Source organism: Sapajus apella, unplaced genomic scaffold, assembly GCF_009761245.1.
Source record: "Sapajus apella isolate SASKATOON/1434 unplaced genomic scaffold, GSC_monkey_1.0 scaffold16, whole genome shotgun sequence".
Taxonomy (NCBI): Eukaryota; Metazoa; Chordata; class Mammalia; order Primates; family Cebidae; genus Sapajus; species Sapajus apella.
This window is the reverse complement of record NW_022436956.1, coordinates 18,099,099-18,117,710: the sequence shown is the minus strand read 5'-3', so window position 1 is coordinate 18,117,710 and position 18,612 is coordinate 18,099,099. Positions and strand designations below refer to the sequence as shown.

General features: G+C 46.3%; 1 protein-coding gene and 1 long non-coding RNA gene across 8 annotated transcripts in view; both read right to left on the bottom strand.

Annotated features, from left to right (window-relative positions):
• The window catches only part of SIK3 (SIK family kinase 3), a 242,828-nt gene extending 236,161 nt beyond the window's left edge, over positions 1–6,667 (bottom strand). For 5 of the 7 annotated variants that reach the window (XM_032285432.1, XM_032285431.1, XM_032285435.1 and 2 more), the window contains exon 1: positions 6,378–6,667. In XM_032285432.1, coding sequence (XP_032141323.1) covers positions 6,378–6,650 — 273 coding nt within the window. In that variant the 5' untranslated portion in view covers positions 6,651–6,667. The remainder of the gene's footprint in view (positions 1–6,377) is intronic. The other 2 variants (XM_032285434.1, XM_032285436.1) reach the window with 1 other exon arrangement.
• LOC116556236 lies at positions 435–2,355 on the bottom strand. Its single transcript, XR_004270896.1, has 2 exons — positions 1,773–2,355; positions 435–1,620 (listed from the first exon to the last, which is right to left on the bottom strand). It is a non-coding gene; the product is annotated as an uncharacterized LOC116556236 (long non-coding RNA).
• Positions 6,668–18,612: the final 11,945 nt, after the last annotated feature.

Sequence of the window (18,612 nt, the reverse complement as noted above, 5' to 3'; positions counted from 1 at the left end):
AAAAAAAAAAAAAAAAAGACCCAGATATGATCTGGCCCCTCCTACATGTCTGGCCTCATACCTTCCCACCCACCCACTTGTTTGCTACGGTACCATGGCATCATGACCTTGTGTCTAATCTTCAGCCAAACCAAGCTCACTTCTGCCCCATGGCCTTTGCATGTGCCATTCCTTCTGCATGGAATGTTCTGTCTTCCATATCTTCTCAGGTAGGTTTTTTCTCATCACCCAGGTCTCAGCTCAAATATCATCTTGGAAAGAAAGGTCTTCCCTGACCACTCTATCTGAGGCAGCAGCCCTGCCCAGACATTCTCCAGCCCATTTATTTTCTTCCTGGTATTCACACCTGTACGAAATTTTTAATTTTTTTACATGTCTCTTGTCTGTCTCCTTCTACTAGAAAGTAAGCTCCAGACAGGCAGATGCTTTTTGTCTCCCTTGTTCATTGGTGCACTCCAGACCCTAGAATCGAACCTGACAAAAAAAAATCTGCATTCAATAAATGTGCTGAATGAATAAATAATTAAGGGAAAGGTTCCATCTCTGTGCAGATGTCTTAGGTGTTGTTTTACAGTTACAGTGGCTCTGATGAGTAGAAAGCATTTCTTTTTCTTTTCAAAGCATCCATTTGTTCTCTTTTATGTGATGAACTAAAAAACATTAGCCAGATTGAAGCCTGAAAAATGAAAACAGCACTTCTGGCACAGAAGTAACTAGTCTGGGCACCTCTGGCTTGAGCGAGATCTATGACTTTCTAGGGAGCTGGCACCAAAGTCAAAATGTTAAACATCTTTGATGTTGAGAGTGGAATACTGGTATTTTGAGTCTGGAGGGACTAGTCTCAATCGGTCTTAGCTTTTCACAAAATTCCAAAAACATTTAGTAACCCCATCACCACTGTATCAAAGTGAACACAGTCATCTTTCAATAGTCACTTCTAGATTGCCTAGGGATGGGGCTATCTTCCTCAAATGTATCTAATGTAAATCTTGCTTTCAATTTCTTTTTGACATGATTCTCTCTTACTTACCAATGAATCTTGTTTTCAGTTTTCTAATGGGTGAAAGCATCATCTTATGTGCTTCATTAAACTCTTCTTTAGAGGTGAAAATAATGCTTTTAGCCCACTTTGCCTTGTTCTCCTCATGGAAATGAGTTTGCACTAAACCACACAGATGTGTCCTGGCTAGTCAATATTTGGAATAGGGTCATAGGGCAAAATGTCTTCTCTGTGTAATATTTAAAGTTAAGAATTCTGACCTTGGCTTCTAAAGCCTTTGCCTGTACACGCAAGAGCAAATGTGCTCTTGAGCTTGCAGGAACATTTCTACATACTCACCACTGAATTTAAGTGAACCTCTAGAGAAAATACTGGACTCAACTCCATTCCATCATCAACATAACAAAATTACACAAAACACACTGAAAATTCAAGGCAGCCCAAAGCAAAAGCCAGTGTTAGTCACAGTTTTCATTAAATAAATCTCATTGCTGTTTAAAAAAAAAAAAAGTTTAATGAAAATGTGTATTTTAAAATGCTGATTTCATGAGATTAGCCAGCCTGTACCCCATAAGAATTAAATCCAACTACCTCAAAGTGGTACCTGAAATAGTAGCAAACTTTCTTTTTCTTTTTCTTTTTTTTTTTAATAGACAGGGTTTCACCATGTTGGTCAGGCTGGTCTTGAACTCCCGACCTCAGGTGATCTGCCAGCCTTGGCCTCCAAAGTGCTTGGATTACAGGCATGAGCCACCACGCCCGGCCAGCAAACTTTTTTTTTAACCATGAAAGTGTATCATAAGGATGGCCTCTACCTACACAAAACTAATGGCATACGCATTCATGAACTATGCCCAAGGGGTGAAAAGCCAAAAAAAAGAGGACTATTATTATGTCCATAATATTATTATGTTACTACAACACCTGATAAAAATGATGACAAGAGGTTTACATACACTATCTTCTTTAATCTTCATAATACCCAAACTTGTGAGGTAAGTTCTATTGTTATCCCATTTTACAGATTAGGAAACCCAAGCACAGAGAAGTTAAATAACCTCTCACAACCTAAGAATTCCTGACTATAAAGCAGCAAGAGATTCAAACTCAGGTTGCTTTATCCAAAGCTGGAACTCTTAACAATAAACCAGTAACAGGCAAGTGATATATATTTGTTGAAACCTAGTTTAAAAGTATTTGACCACAGGCTTTTATATTCATGCATACTTAAAAAATGCATACTGGCCACGCATTTGGGTTACAGATTCATGCCTGTAAGCCCAGCACTTTGGGAGGCTGAAGCAGGAGGATTGCTTGAGTCCAGAAGTTCAAGACCAGCCTGGGCAATGTAATGAGACCCCATCTCTACAAGAAAAAAATTTTTTTTTTTTTTTTTTTGAGACGGAGTTTCACTCATGTTACCCAGGCTGGAGTGCAATGGCGCGATCTCGGCTCACCGCAACCTCCGCCTCCTGGGTTCAGGCAATTCTCCTGCCTCAGCCTCCTCAGTAGCTGGGATTACAGGCACGCACCACCATGCCCAGCTAATTTTTTGTATTTTTAGTAGAGGCGGGGTTTCACCATGTTGACCAGGATGGTCTCGATCTCTTGACCTCGTGATCCACGCGCCTCGGCCTCCCAAAGTGCTGGGATTACAGGCTTGAGCCACCGTGCCCGGCCGCAAGAAAAAAATTTTTAAATCAACTGGGTGTGGTGGTGTAAGCCTGTCGCCCCAGCTACTTAGGAAGCTGAGGCGGGAGGATCTCTTGAGCCTGAGACTTTGAGGTTACAGTGAAGTTTGACAGTGTCACTACACTCCAGCCTAGGTGACAGAGTAGGACCCTGCCCCAATATTTTAAAAAAGGAAAAAAAATGCATACAAAATCTATCTACTCTTTGTTCCCCATCATCCAACTAGTGAAGGTATAATTAGGTACAGGCAACAGACTACCAGCAATTTGAGAGCAGAAAATATTCTTTTTTAAAAATATCTTTAATACTTTATAGTTTTCTACCAAAAAAAACAGAGCCAGAGAACCTCAGGCTAAGTAAGGCTCCTCCAAAAAAAGGAAATCAAAGCAGGTAGGACAAAGACAGCCAGGGTGAGCTACTAACCAAAGTATGTCACAGCTGAACATTCTCTCCTGGTAACTGTTCTGCAGTGCCGCTCTAAGCACTGCAGTGCTGCCAATATGAAGTCTGAGCTCATGAATGCTGTGCTGCAAAAGTAACCAACAACCAAATAGGAAAAGCTTCACTTTTCTCTACTGATTTTATTCATCCCAGGATCCCACTCTACAAGGTTTGAGAGCTAACAGAATTTGGGAAAGGGCCAGCTTAACCACTTAGTATTGAATGGAGTGCAGTATCCTACTCAATAAATGAGGTTTACTTTAGTCTCTTAGTCCTTGGAATGGGTCACATGTGTTTAAAAAAAAAGGGAGGGGATCATAATTATTTCTGATGTTCAGAAAATACCTATTACCTAACCTCCTTCAGCCAACACAAGTATCATCTGAATTACCTCTGTCTGTCTGTTATTTATAAGAACACCCAGACCATTTCCTACAAGCGGGGAAAAAAATCACACACCTCTAAAAAACAAATCAACAAATGATACATTCTGGAAATAGATGGGGAAAAAAATAACTCTCTGTTTCCAAATGACCCTTCTGCAGAAGTAAGATAAAGGCTGCAGTGCATGGGGAGAAAGAAATCAACCTGGGTTAACTGAAGCAGCAGTTTCAGCAACTTGTAATACCTATGTACCTTCCCCACCATTATATAACCAAACCATAACCTTAATAGGCCATCATACTGTATGTCAACAGCTGTTAGGCACATCTAAGCTGTCAGCATTTGAGAAACCCTTCCAAAGTGGATTCAGAGGAGCATGGAGCAAGCCAAGATATGCTCATGGTTCACCCAGAGCACATGACAACTCCTTGTGAATTAAGCTTCACTCATGTAGTCCGAGTAATTTAAGCAGCAAAAGATACAGCACTTGTAACTGTAACTAGGAAATTGCACACTGTTACAGAAACACAAATGAATGCTGGTGTGGTTCCCTCACACATGCAACTCATTGTCCAAGCCATTTCAGTCTCATTCAAGACTTTGAATATTTCCATACATGGGAATTGCATAACTGCACACCACAAATGATCAAAGATAAAAACCAACATAAACAGTGACACCCGTTTGTAAACACGCCAATGTTTAAAATGTTGCAGTCCTAAGGGATACCAAGGTCTCAGAGAAAAACTATGAAAAACACACGTACACATACACACACACACATGACAATGAGAGAGCGGCCAGACCAGCCATAATTAGGCACCGGCTTTGCTGACTACTGAAGATAGAAATGTCTCTTTTAGATTAAAGCCAACAATCAACTGTTTGCAATTACATTTACAAAAACATTCAACCCTGTCTGTAACAGATTTTATCAATATTTTGGTGTATCCAAGGGCTGGAAAATTCAAAATTCTTTAAATCATGAAACCATAAACCAGGCAACCAATTAAGTTCATAGAGACTATCCCCCAGAGGTCAGAGCAAAATAACCACAGGAGCCCAAAGTGATTACACAGAACATAAGGAGAAAAAAAAAAGGAAACAGCACAACAAGGAACAAGGCATATTGTTTGTAAATAGAAGTTTGCCTTGGCTGATAGTAAACTAGACTGGAAACACGGTGAGGGGCCCGGTGGCAAGTAAGGAAGCACACCACAGTCTTGGCTCAATCGACTTCCCCCGACTTCCCCTTAGGGTCTGAGGGAGCCCTGGACTTTCGTATCTCATCCAGCTCTGACCTGCAGACTTGAGGCCCTGTGATAAAAACGGGCAAAAAAGGCTGAAGAGGGCCCTCCAGAGGAAGTGAAACTGACCAATCAATTCGCCACAGCCACCCACCCTGACACACTGGTAAGAAGGGCCCCTTGCAGCCTTTGGCAGAAAGATGGTGGGGAAGGAACTTCAGGTTGCAAGCTATCAGGAGAGAAGGCCTAGATAAGTCACTGACTTCGGAAAACCAGCCACGGCCATAAAAGCAAAAACAAGGTAGGTCATGATAACCAGAGGCTAGGCTGAGGAGGTGAAGGGGACTGATGTGGCTTTGGTAAGAGGCTGCAGCAACTGCAAGCGTTCTTCATTCCTCAGGTTGAGGGAAAACACAAGCTGCAGTTTCAAACATAATGAATGAATACATTAAAAGTATTCATTCAGGGGAGATATTGAGCAAAGAAAATTCTGGAGTAAAAATGGGCTTTGCGGGTTCCACCAAAACCAAAAGATTCCTCCTGATGTCTCAGATTCCAATCCTCCCAATGAAGGCTACATGAAAGTGCTACCATATTTCCTCAAAGAAAGAATTTTACATGCATACATGGATAGCTTCCTAATTGACCTTGGCCAATCCCACTCCTACGGTGCCTCAAATCCCTTTAAGAACCTAAGGGCTCCACGAGTGTAATCTCCCGGTGTCTGGGTTCTTCAATCACAAGCTTCCCCCCTCGACCAGTGAAAGCCCACCCTGGGTTCTACAAAGCCCACTATTCCCGACCCTCCAACAACTAAAAATAACCAGCAATCAGCTCCCCCAAATTGTTTAACCCCTGATTACCTAGTGCCCTTATAAACCTGGGACACCCCCCCACCCCCAGTCCAACTCCTCCATTCCCTGGGCCCCTTCCTGTGGACAAGCAAAGCAATTTCCCCCTATTTCCCCATTTTCCTCACTGTGTCCTCCACTAATCGTGTCTCTCCTCGGGCTCCCCTTCGCACCATCTATCAGTCTTAGACGATCAAATGCGGATTCCTATCTTTGCCTTAAGGCACCAGGATCCTGAGACCTCCCAGCGCCCTGCAGCCGTGCACATCCCCAGGTCGTGCCCCAGCCGTCCTGGGTCCCCTCACAAGCCCGGGTCTGCCACTTCACCCTGGTCTTCCCCCATCCTCCTGGTCCACATTTCGTATGCCCCTGCCCTCATTCCCTTAGGACTTCCTAGCTGCTGGTTCCAGAGACTTCTTGCTTTACAGTCTCCCCGCCCTCGGGGAGTTCCGACCCCTTCTTTCCGATCACCCCCTTTACCCCCCTGCCCTCAACCCCGAGCACCCTCCCCGCGCCCGGCTCCCGGGCTCCCAGGGCCGGTGCTCTGTGGCCCCGGCCCCCTGCGTGGAGTTCCGCCGTCTCGGGTCCCAGGTGTCCGTCCCTAGCTCCGCGCCCGCCCCGCCGCGGCCGGCCCCCTCCCGCCTCCCCGGCCCCCAACGCTCCCACCACGCGCCGCGCTCGCTGTCCCGACCCCCCGGCTGGGGGCGCGGACCTCTCCCGGCCCCGCCACGCTCCGACGGCCGCCCGGCCCCGCGCCGGTACCTTGGTCTTGGTGACGAGGTGCGTGGCCCGCTTGACCACCGCGAAGTTGCCCTTGCCGATGGTGCGGTCGATCTCGTAGTATCCGATGCGGGCGGGCATGGGTCCGCGGGAGGCCGGGGCTGGGGGACGCGGCGGGCCGGCCGCGGGGGACACGGCAGCGGGGGCGGCCGGGGGCCCCGGCGCGGGCGGAGGCAGCAGGCGGCCCGCGGGCCCGGCTCCCCCCGTCCCGGCCCCGGCAGCCCCGCCAGCTCCGCTCGCCGCCGCCGCCGCCATCTTGTTGTGCAGTGAAACCTCCGGGGCCGCGGGGAGCCGGCTCGGGGGAGGGGGCAAGGGGGGGCGGGAAAGGGGGGGCCGCGGACGTCACTCGGGGAGGCGGGGCGCCCTCGCAGCCCGGCGCCCGCCGCCATGGCAACCGCGGGTCACGTGCCGACGCGCGTCACTGCCCGGAACCATGGCAACCGTGACCTCACCGGCGGGCTCGACCTTCCCGCGTGGGCCCGGGTTCCTGAGGCGCTGGCTCCCGAGTGCCCCCCTCCGGGAGCTGGCGGTGGGAACCTCCGGTGGGCCCCCAACCTCGAAGCCTCCGCCGCCTTTCCCGAGTCGGGGGCGCAGGATCCCCGACCCACAGCCAGCCCCCCACCGCCGCTGGAATCGCCAGTGTGACCTCTACTGTGACCTCTGTCCCAGTTCAACGATCACCCAACCTCCCTTAACAAAAAAAGTGTTTCCTCGTCACCAAAAATACCAGCGTTGTCCCACTTTAGCCCTTGAGGCCACAAAGGCAGGAATAGCTACACTTTTTAAGCAACTGTAACCAAGTTGGTAACAACGCAAGGGAATTCTTCAGTAAAATTCCTCCCTCTTATAAAATCCAGCTCACCCTGTACAATCAACCTAATTGTCACCGAATATAGGAGAATGGGGAAAGGACTTGCGTGTTCAAGGGCGGAGAAGCCAGTCCAAACAGGCATTCCAGTCATTGGGTGGGTGACAGCCAGAGAAGGTACGTCATTTTCCTTCCTACCACCCCCGCCTCTGAACAATTCTGTAGGGATGTCTGTCAGAGTGCCTACATACGATTTCTGTTGCTTGTATAAGCCTGATGAAGCAGTGGTGCACATTGTCCAATGTCCAATGAACCACATCGTGTTTAAAGAATAGTCAGTTAAGCAAAATAAATAAGCGAATAATAAAAATTCCATCCTTCCTAGTGACTCTCCAAAAACATTAAGGGTCATAAAGTTAGTAACTCCAGCAATTTCATATCCCTTTTTCTTCTCTTCTCTATTACCTGGCATCCTTCATAGCTCCCAGACTTCCTCCTCTTCTCTCCCTTTCCCTTTTTTTTATTTTTATTTTTTTTTAAAGACGGGGTTTCAACATGTTGGTCACGCTGGTCTTGCACTCCCGACCTCAAGTGATCCACCCGCCTTGGCCTCCAAAGTGCTTGGATTACAAGCGTGAGCCACCGTGCCCGGCCCTCCCCTTTCCTTTATTAAAGAGATTAACTTAGCTGCTTTAGGTGAGGGTAGGAGGTAGGAAATCAGACTGTCAACAAAATAGTCTTTGGCAGGTTGGGTGGAAAGAAGGGAAGACTGTGAATACTCCAGTGTTAAAATGTATTCCTCGGACTAGTCCTGATTCATCCATATCTATGTCTCTGTCAATGGTAGAACTGTATTGTCAGGTCACTACGTGCACAGTATTAAAAACTGACACCCAGGGCACTGTAAATGTGTGAAAAGGAGAATTCAGGTTTACTCTCTGACCAAAGAACATTTCCTGGTGCTTCGATTCCCTATCCAGCCATGAGTAATAGCTGGGACTTAAGATGGGACAGAGGGGTCATCCCACAATGGTCTTGGATCAATTCCCTGGTGCTGTTCCAAATTGCCAACACAGTTAACACTAATTGGCTCCCTTATTAGCAAAGAAGGATAAGAATGAAGTGGGCCTTGGCTTCTTGCATTGGTTAAGCCCTGACATCTATTGAGCTCATTCCATCCCAGATAAATGATGGGGTGTGACCTGCCTCTCCTATCACTTCATGGCCCTCACCTGCCTCTGGCAGGGACTATAACTTTGGTGCTGAGCTGCACAGCTCCAGGTTTTTTTGGTTTTTGCTCTGTTGCCCAGGCTGGAGTACAGTGGCGCAACCAAGGCTCACCACAACATCCACCTCCCAGGTTCAAGCAATTCTCCTGCCTCAGCCTCCGGAGTAGCTAGGACCACAGGAGCCAGCCACCCCACCTAGCTAATTTTTGTGTTTTTATCGAGACAGGGTTTCAGTATGTTGGCCAGGCTGGTTTTGAACTCCTGACCTCGTGATCTGTCTGCCTCAACCTCCCAAAGTGCTGGGATTACAGGTGTCAGCCACCACGCCCGGCTACGGCTGCATTTTATCATCTCCCTGGGTGTCTCAACAGAAACTATAGCTGGCTGGTAAACCAAAGAAAAAAATATTTCACTGTGGAAGCTGCAGGAGCGGCACTGAAACCATTTCTCACTGGTGACTGTGTGTTCACAGAGTGTCCTCCACTAATGGAGATAATTCAAACATCCAATATCACAACTTTTCCTGCTCTCTCAAGAGTTTCAAAAAGAAAAACAAAGCTGGGGAGGACCTAGAAAATGGAGCATTGTTCTAATTTTCAAAGACAAGAAGCAGATGACTCGTCTCTCCAAAATGACCAGAACATATACTGTGTGCTGTGTGTTGTGTCACTTATGCTCCTTTCCTATATAGATTGAGGTCAGCCAGGCGCAGTGGCGCGTGCCTGTAGTCCCAGCTACTCGGGAGGCTGAGGGGGGAGGATCGCTTGAGCCCAGGAGGTCTAGGCCATAGTGCGCTATACCGACTGGGTATCCGCACTAAGTTCGGCATCGGTATGGTGACCTCCTGGGAGTGGGGGACCACCAGGTTGCCTAAGGAGGGGTGAACCGGCCCAGGTCGGAAAAGGAGCAGGTCAAAACTCCCGTGCTGATCAGTAGTGGGATTACGCCTGTGAATAGCAACTGCACTCCAGCCTGGGCAACATAGTGAGACCCCGTCTCTTTTATAAAAATTAAAATTAAAATTAAAAAAATAGATTGAGGTCACTAGATGGTGTTTCTGATTGAGACTTCAGTAGACTTGCTGGAGATCTCCTTGAAGAGTAGCCTTCTTTGGCACGAAGAATACAGAATATTAGAGAAGGAAGTTATTGAAGGAGATCATAAGGCAAAATGGAAAATAGTTTAGATGTTTATGTTTAATAAGGATTTATTAAGTACCAAGAACTGAGTTCGGTTCTGAGAGAAACTCAGGGTAAATAACAGTAACAATTTGCCAGGCATTATGCTAAACAGTGTACCTAAGTGAACTCACTTAATCCTCACAACAACCTAATAAGATGGTTTGTATTATACCCCTATTTTCCAGATAAGGAAAATGAGGCATGTAGGGATTAAGGGAATTAGCCAAAGTCATACAGCTAGAAAGTGAACTATGTTTTAAAACTGGGATTAAAACCTAGGATCTTCCCCATTGTATTATAATCCCTGTCAAGGTAGGGGCCAGTAGAAAAAGTGGTCCCTCCATTTTGTCCAGGGTGACTGGGGTCAATTTAGACCCAAGGAAGAAGAGTATTTTGAGAGATCTTGAAAACAGGACAGAGTAGGCAGCAGAACCACAGGAATAAAGACAAGATAGTATGACTGAATGAAGTACCTGGGATAGCTGCTCTTATAAACAGCACCAAGAAGAGAATCAGGGCTTATTGTGTAGATGTGTTGCTGGCCCTTAAGAATACAGGCCTGGCCAGGCACCGTGGCTCATGCCTATAATCCCAGTACTTTGAGAGGCCAAGGCGGGCAGATACCGAGGTCAGGAGTTTAAGACCAGCCTGGCCGACATGTGAAACCCCGTCTCTACTTAAAATACAAAAATTAGCTGGGCATGGTGGTGTGTTTCTGTAATCCCAGGAATTGCTTGAACCAGGACCCGGGAGGTGGAGGTTGCAGTGAGCCGAGATTGTGCCACTGCACTCCAGCCTGGGCTACAGAGCGAGACCCCATCTCAAAATAAAAAGAATACAGGCATGGCCAGGCACCATGGCTCACACCTGTAATCCCAGCACTTTGGGAAGATGAGGTGGGTGGATCACTTGAGGCCAAGAGTCAGGGACCAGGCTGGCCAACATGGCAAAACCCCATCTCTACTAAAAATATTTTAAAATTAGCCAGATTTGGTGGTACATTCCTGTAATTGCAGCTACTTGGGAGGCTGAGGCACAAGAATTGCTTGAACCCAGGAGTCAAAGGTTGCAGTAAGCCAAGATGGCACCACTGCACTTCAGCCTGGGCAACACAGAGAAAACTCCAATCAAAAAAAAAAAAAAAAACAGGGCCAGGCATGGTGGCTCATGCCTGTAATCCCAGCACTTTGGGAGGCTGAGGTGGGTGGATCACCTGAGGTCAGGGGTTCAAAACCATCCTGGCCAACATGGCGAAACCCCATCTCAATTAAACACACACACACACACACACACACACACACACACACACACACGCCTATAAGCGTTGTGTTCCTCTCCTGAAGCAGACTCAGAGGAATAGCTGGGAGGTGGAATTCTCAGAGCCCCTGTATCAGAAGACAAAGGCAGAGAGATATAGCCTTCACCCAGCTCACGATCGGCCATCATGACCAACTCACTCTTTTGTGAAAAAGCAAAAGATAGATTCAAAGAGGAAAATGAGACGTTTTCCTATGTAATGTCATTGTGTCTTGTTTCCAGAATTTGAAAAGGGCAGACCGAGTTATTCTTGATGATAATGATAGGAACTTGGAAACTTTCAGAAGTGATACAGAACGTCTGAGGACCTAAGGTCTGACCTGAAAGTGATACAAACAGTAAGATGTCACACATAACTCTTCAATGATTTAAAAAAAAACAACAACACTTAGCCTGGCCATGGGACAGTTTACCAGCAACCTGAAAGAAAATTGCAGCCTCACAATGTTGCTCCGTAGACTCTCAGAGCCGTGAGGACTTGAAATAAGCCAGGCTTTGCACTTTATATTGGTCCCACTCATTACTACCCTGGAAAATAAAAAAGGCTGGGGTTTTTTGTTGTTGTTGTTGTTGTTGTTGTTGTTGTTTTCAGACCGAATCTTGCTCTGTCGCCCAGGCTGGAGTGAAATGAAACAATCTCGGCTTACTGCAACCTCCGCCTCCTGGAATCAAGCAATTCTCTTGCCTCAACCTCCTGAGTATCTGGGATTACAGGCGTGCGCTACCACAACCAGCTAATTTTTGTATTTTTAGTAGAGACAGGGTTTCTCCATGTTTATCAGGCTGGTCTCGAACTCCTGACCTCATGATCCGCCCGCCGCAGCCTCCCAAAGTGCTGGGATTACAAGCATGAGCCACCACACCTGGCAAAAAAAAACTGAATTTATACATGCATTGTTGAAACAGATGCATTATTCAGAAATTCCGTATGCCAAAAGACAACATCATAGTAAATTTACATGCCACAAATTCCCAAAATGAGGAAATTACTAGCTGATTATAAATTCTGCCATCACATAGGAATCAAGGCACCGTTGGACACACATTAAACACTCCAAATGCCCTGATTCTCTGGGTGAGCCGAATGCACACCTTCTCTCTGTTAAGATTGTGTTCTGGCTAGGCGCAGTGGCTCACACCTATAATCCTAGCACTTTGGGAGGCTGAAGGGAGTGGATCATTTGAGATCAGGAGTTCGAGACCAGCCTGGCTAACATGGTGAAACCCTGTCTCTATGAAAATACAAAAATTTGCTGTGTGTGGTGGCAGGCGCCTGTAGTCCCAGCTACTCAAGAGGCTGAGGCAGGAGAATGGCTCAGACCTGCGAGGCAGAGGTTGCAGTGAGCTGAGATCGCGCCACTGCACTTCAGCCTGGGTGACTAAGCGAGACTCTATCTCAAAAAATAATAATTTTTGAAAAGACTGTTTTCTGCATCACCACCTCAGCTATGTGGCTTTTGCCTTTCTTCCTCCTCTATCCCAGACCCACCTGGTCACATCTCAATTTCTCCTGGGCATCTGAAACAGGTCTGAGCAGTCAAGGATAACTACTTAGTCTCCTGCTAGAAAATATCTTGGGGGGCAGGAGTGGTGGCTCATGCCTGCAATCCCAGCACTTTGGAAGGCTGAGGCGGGTGAATCACGAAGTCAGGAGTTCAATACCAGCCTGGCCAACATGGTGAAACTCCATCTCTACTAAAAATACAAAAAAATTAGCCCAGTGTGGTGGTGGGCACCTGTAATCCCAGCTACTCAGGAGGATGAGGCAGAGAATTGCTTGAACCCAGGAGGCAGAGGTTACAATGAGCCGAGATTGTGCCACTGCACTCCAGCCTGGGGGAGAGTGAGACTCCATCTCAAAAAAAAAAGAAAAGAAAGAAACAAAATATCTTGGGGAGGGGGTGTAAGAGAAGCTAACTAAGCTTTCAGCCAATGACTTTCTGTTCAATCTGTCCACATTTTCTAATGTAGCCATTCAAGCCCAGATACAAAACATAAAAATTGCTCTTATTACTTTGCACATGTTCTAGGATATGGTTGAAACATTTTTGATTATTATTAATTACCCTTTGAATAATCCAAAACATCTTCGGGCTGGAGTGCAGTGGCGCTATCATAGCTCACTGCAGCCTCAACTTCTTGGAATCAAGTGATCCTCCTGCCTCAGCCTCCCAAGTAGCTGGGACTACATGTATACACCACCACGCCTGGCTAATCTTTTAATTTCTTGGTATAGACAAGGTCTTGCCATGTTGCCCAGGCCAGTATCATACTGCTGTCCTCAAACAATCCTCCTGCCTCAGCTTCCCAAAGTGTTGGGATTACAGGTGTGAGCCACTGAACTGGCTAAGTATAATTTTTTAAAGGTCTTCTTCAACCTTAGATGTGACTATATTATCATTTGGGATCAATGTCTTCCTTAGGCAAATATACCTTTGGTTTTATAAGAAAAGTCAATGGCAAAATACATTTAGTAAAGAAAAAACATTCACCCAGGACAACTTTTTTTTATTTTTTTATTTTTATTCTATTTTATTTTTTTTTTTTTTTGAGATGGAGTCACATTCTGTCACCCAGGCTGGAGTGCAGTGGTGGGATCTCGGCTCACTGCAACCTCTCCCTCCCGGGTTCAAACAATCCTCCTGCCTCCGCCTCCCGAGTAGCTGGGATTACAGGTGCCTTCACCACACCCAGCTAATTTTTTTTATTTTTAGCAGTGACAGGGTTTCACCATATTGGCCAGGCTGGTCTGGAACTTCTGACCTCAGGTGATCCACTCACCTCAGCTTCCCAAAGTGCTAGGATTACAGGCGAGAGCCACTGCACCTGGCCAGGACAACATTTTTAATAAAAGTGTGCTTCTTAAGGTGGACGATCCCTTATTACCCTGTGATCAACTCTCTATGCTACTAATTTTTGTCTCATAATTTACTTATTTCTCCTAAGTAAAAAGTATGATACTCAACAAATATTAAGATATTGGCATATTTGGATCCCTTTCTTTCTCCTGAAATCAAAGTGTACCTAAGATTCTAGAAAGTCACCATGTTTCACGGAAAATAAAGGCATACTTCAAAGGTCTACCTAGGGTGAAAATTTTCCTTATTTCCCTGGCTCTATGCTTACAAAACTTTATTTTTCTTCTTTCCCTTCATCTGCACATCTCTTCTGACTGAAGAGCCGACTCTTCTGCAGCACCTGCTTGGGAAGAGCCTCTCATCTTTCAAAGCTCACCTTCACACATCCTTTAGTGTTTTAAGTGACAGGACAGATGCTCTGCTTTTAAAGAAGCTTCCTTGCATTAAGGTGGGTTTTGGGCGTGACTCACTCCTGTAATCCCAACACTTTGTGAGACCGAGGTAAAAGGATTCCATGAGCCCAGGAGTTCAAGACCAGCCTGGGCAACATAGCGAGACCCCCATCTCTACAAAAAATTTAAAAATTAGCCAGGCATCATGGTGCATACCTGTGGCCCAGCTACTTGGGAGGCTAAAGTGGGAGAATCACTTGACTCCAGGAGGTCAAACTGCTGTGAGCCATGACCACACCACTGCACTCCAGCCTGGGCAACAGAGTGAAACCCTGTCTCAAAAAAAAAAGTGGGTTTTGCTTAGGTTTTCTACCAGCCTTTTCTGCTGTTGGCTAAGAAAAATTTATACTGTTGGGATTGGTTTCTGTAGGAAGATGACCTACCTTTTGCTTCATTTCTGCCACAATTTTTCTCAAACTAGAAAATCTAATCTGCTTCTTGACGCCAAACAGAATCCTATCCCTTGGCTGCAGAGACACCTTCTGGTTGAAGTCCTAAACTACATGGTGCTCAACGAATACTCCCTTTCCTGTTCTGCTAAAGCTTTCTAGTCCTTTCTATTTAAACTGTAGGCCATTGAAACCCGTAAACCAGTATAGGAAACAGAAAGCTGGAATCCGAATGGAAGCTGGCTCCAGGAAGCTAGATTTCTTTATAGCCAAATAGAAAGTACACTGGGGTAGGCTTGCTATTGTGCTTTAGGCTTAAGTAACAGTCCATGCTGATTTTGTGTATTTGTTTGTGTGTTTACTTTTTTTTTTTTTGAGAGAGAGTCTGGCTCTATTGCGCAGGCTGGAGTACAGTGGCATGATCTCAGCTCATTGCAACCTCCGCCTCCAGAGTTCAACTGATTCACCTGCCTCAGCCTAACCAAGTAGCTGGGATCATAGGCATGTGCCATCATGCCCAGCTAATTGTTTGTATTTTTAGTAGAGATGGGGTTTCACCATGTTGGCCAGGCTGGTCTCGAACTCCTGACCTCAGATGATCCACCTGCCTCAGCCTCCCAAACTGCCAATGCACCCGCCTTTTTTTTTTTTTTTTTTTTTAAACAGAGTCTTGCTCTGTTGCCCAGGCTGGAGTACAGTGGTGCAATCATATCTTCCTGCAGCCTCCAACTCCTGGGTTCAAGCTATCTTCCCACCTCATCTTCCTGAGTAGCTGGGATTACAGGTATATACCACCACACCTGTTTTTTTGTTTAAATTTTTTTTTTAAGGATGAAGTTATTTCCACTTATTTTTATCTAAAAATTAATTTCATTCACTTGGCACATTTAAGAGCCAGTCTGTCATATTCTCTGGAAAATTACTCTTACCTAATGAGGTCGTTAGGAGAATTAACTTATAAATATGTAAAGGGGGCCGGGCGGTGGCTCACACCTGTAATCCCAGCACTTTGGGAGGCCGAGACAGGTGGATCACCTGAGGTCAGGAGTTCGTGACCAGCCTGGTCAACATGATGAAACCCCATCTCTACTAAAAATACAAAAATTAGCCAGGTGTGGTGGCGAGTGCCTATAATCCCAGCTACTTGGGAAGCTGAGGCAGGAAAATTGCTTGAATCTGGGAGGCAGAGGTTTCAGTGAGCCGAGATTGAGCCACTGCATTCCAGCCTAGGCAAAAGGAGCAAAACTCCATCTCAAAAAAAAAAATAATAATAAAATAAACTAATTAATATGTAAAGGGACCTAGATTAGAGCCTGGTACATCCTCCCTGTAAATGCCAAAAGCCAGTAAACAATAACGTCCTGATTTCCAAATCACTTTCAGAAGATTATGAATGATTGAGAATAGAATTAGCGCTGTGAAAATAGATTAACTTCAGAGTTAAAAGAAAGTTATGTTTTGTTTTTTTGTTTTTTTTGAGACAGAGTTTCGCTCTTGTTACCCAGGCTGGAGTGCAATGGCGCGATCTTGGCTCACCGCAACCTCCGCCTCCTGGGTTCAGGCAATTCTCCTGCCTCAGCCTCCTGAGCAGCTGGGACTACAGGCACGTGCCACCATGCCCAGCTAATTTTTTGTAGTTTTAGTAGAGACGGGGTTTCACCATGTTGACCAGGATGGTCTCGATCTCTTGACCTCATGATCCACCCGCCTCGGCCTCCCAAAGTGCTGGGATTACAGGCGTGAGCCACTGCGCCCGGCGAAAGTTATGTTTTGTTTGTTTCAAGATGGAGTTTCACTCTTGTCGCCCAGGTTGGAGTGCAATGGCGCATTCTCGGTTCACTACAGCCTCCACCTCCCAGGATTGCAGGTGCACACCACCATGTCTGGCTAATTTTTGTATTTTTAGTAGAGACGGGTTTCATCATGTTGGCCAGACTGGTCCCAAACTCCTGACATCAGGTGATTCATCCACCTCAGCCTTCTAAAGTGCTGGGATTACAGGCATGAGCCATTGCGCCTGTCCCGAAAGTTATTTAAATGTTTTGAATTGGTTTACTAAACATGTATATAGTTGAATATATCCTGGCCTCCCAAAATGCTGGGATTACAGGCATGAGCCACCATGCCTGGCCACACTTAGTTAAATTTTAAGTTAAAAATAAGGGCAGGCGCCAGAAGAGCGGTGCATAGCTATGCTCCCAGCTACTTGGGTAGCTGACACAGGAGGACTGCTTGAGCTCAGGAGTTCAGAGCTGTCGTATGCTGTGATTGCGCCTCTGAATAGCCACTGTACTGCACTCTAGCCTGGGTAACGAGACACCACCTTTTTTTTTTTTTTGAATATGGAGTCTCACTCTGCCACCCATGCTAGAGTGCAGTGGTGCAATCTCGGCTCACTGCAACCTCTGACTCCTGGGTTCAAGTGATTCTCCCACCTCAGCCTCCTGAGTAGCTGGGACTACAGGTGTGCACCATCATGCCTGGGTAATTTTTTGTATTTTAATAGAGATACGGTTTCACTGTGTTGCCCAGGCTGGTCTGGAAGTATTGAGCTCAGGCAAACCGCCCACCTCAGCCTTCCGAAGTGCTAGGATTACAGGCGTGAGCCACGGTGCCTGGCTAGAGATACCATCTCTTAAAACAAAAAAAGAGGAGTGGGCAGGATATGATGAGGTAAGGTAATAGGATTTGAGCCATGTAGAGAGAGCATCCCACCCAGTTCTAAATCCCCTAGACAGTTGAGCCAGTTTTCACCAAAGCTGGATTGGAAACCAGAGTACTCTTACAGTTCATACCAACTTTAGTAACAGCTTTGAGTTCCCTAAGATTTTTTTCTGATAACTTCCAAGCACCAAGTATTATGGTTACATTGTTTGGTAGAATCTAAACTCTCAGAGCGGGATATTCAAACTTTCTCCTGGCCTCAAACTACTTTTTCAGCTTCTCAGTTTTCATTTACTTTCCCACCCACCTTTCCCCACCCAGGACTACTACAGGTTGTAGATTTATTCCTTAACTTTTGTTATGTTTCATACTTACTCCTTAACTTCACTCAGCTTTTCCTTGTGTTTGGAATACCCCGGAAGCTCACCCATCTGTTACTTAAAATTCTACTACTCCTGGATGGGCACCGTGGCTCGTGCCTATAATCCCAGCACTTCGGGAGGCTGAGGCAGGTGGATCACAAGGTCAGGAGATCAAGACCATCCTGGCTGACATGTCAAACCCCGTCTCTAAAAATACAAAAAATTAGCTGAGTGTGGTGGCGCATGCCTATAATCCCAGCTACTCAGGAGTCTGAGGCAGGAGAATTGCTTGAACCCGGGAGGCAGAGGTTGCAGTGAGCCGAGATCAAGCCACTGCACTCCAGCCTGGATGACAGAGCGAGCCTTCATCTCAAAAACATAAAATAAAATAAATTCTACTACTCCTTTAAGGTACAGCTAAACTCAAGATTTTTACTATCTGTAAAAATGTTTCTGGGTCTCCCAAACATTTTGCCCATTCAGAACACAGGCTTTGGGACCGGGCGCAGTGGCCAACACCTGTAATCCTAGTACTTCGGGAAGCCAAGGTAGGAGGACTGCCTGAGCTCAGGAGTTCCAGACCAGCCTGGGCAATATGGTGAAATATGTCACTCCAGCCTGGGTGACAGAGCAAGGCTCCATCTCAAAAATATTAATAATAATTAAATCTGTATCATAAGGCCGGGCGCGGTGGCTCAAGTCTGTAATCCCAGCACTTTGGGAGGCCGAGGCGGGTGGATCACGAGGTCAAGAGATCGAGACCATCCTGGTCAACATGGTGAAACCCCGTCTCTACTAAAACTACAAAAAATTAGCTGGGCATGGTGCCGCGTGTCTGTAGTCCCAGCTACTCAGGAGGCTGAGGCAGGAGAATTGCCTGAACCCAGGAGGCGGAGGTTGCGGTGAGCCGAGATTGCGCCATTGCACTCCAGCCTGGGTAACAAGAGCGAAACTCCG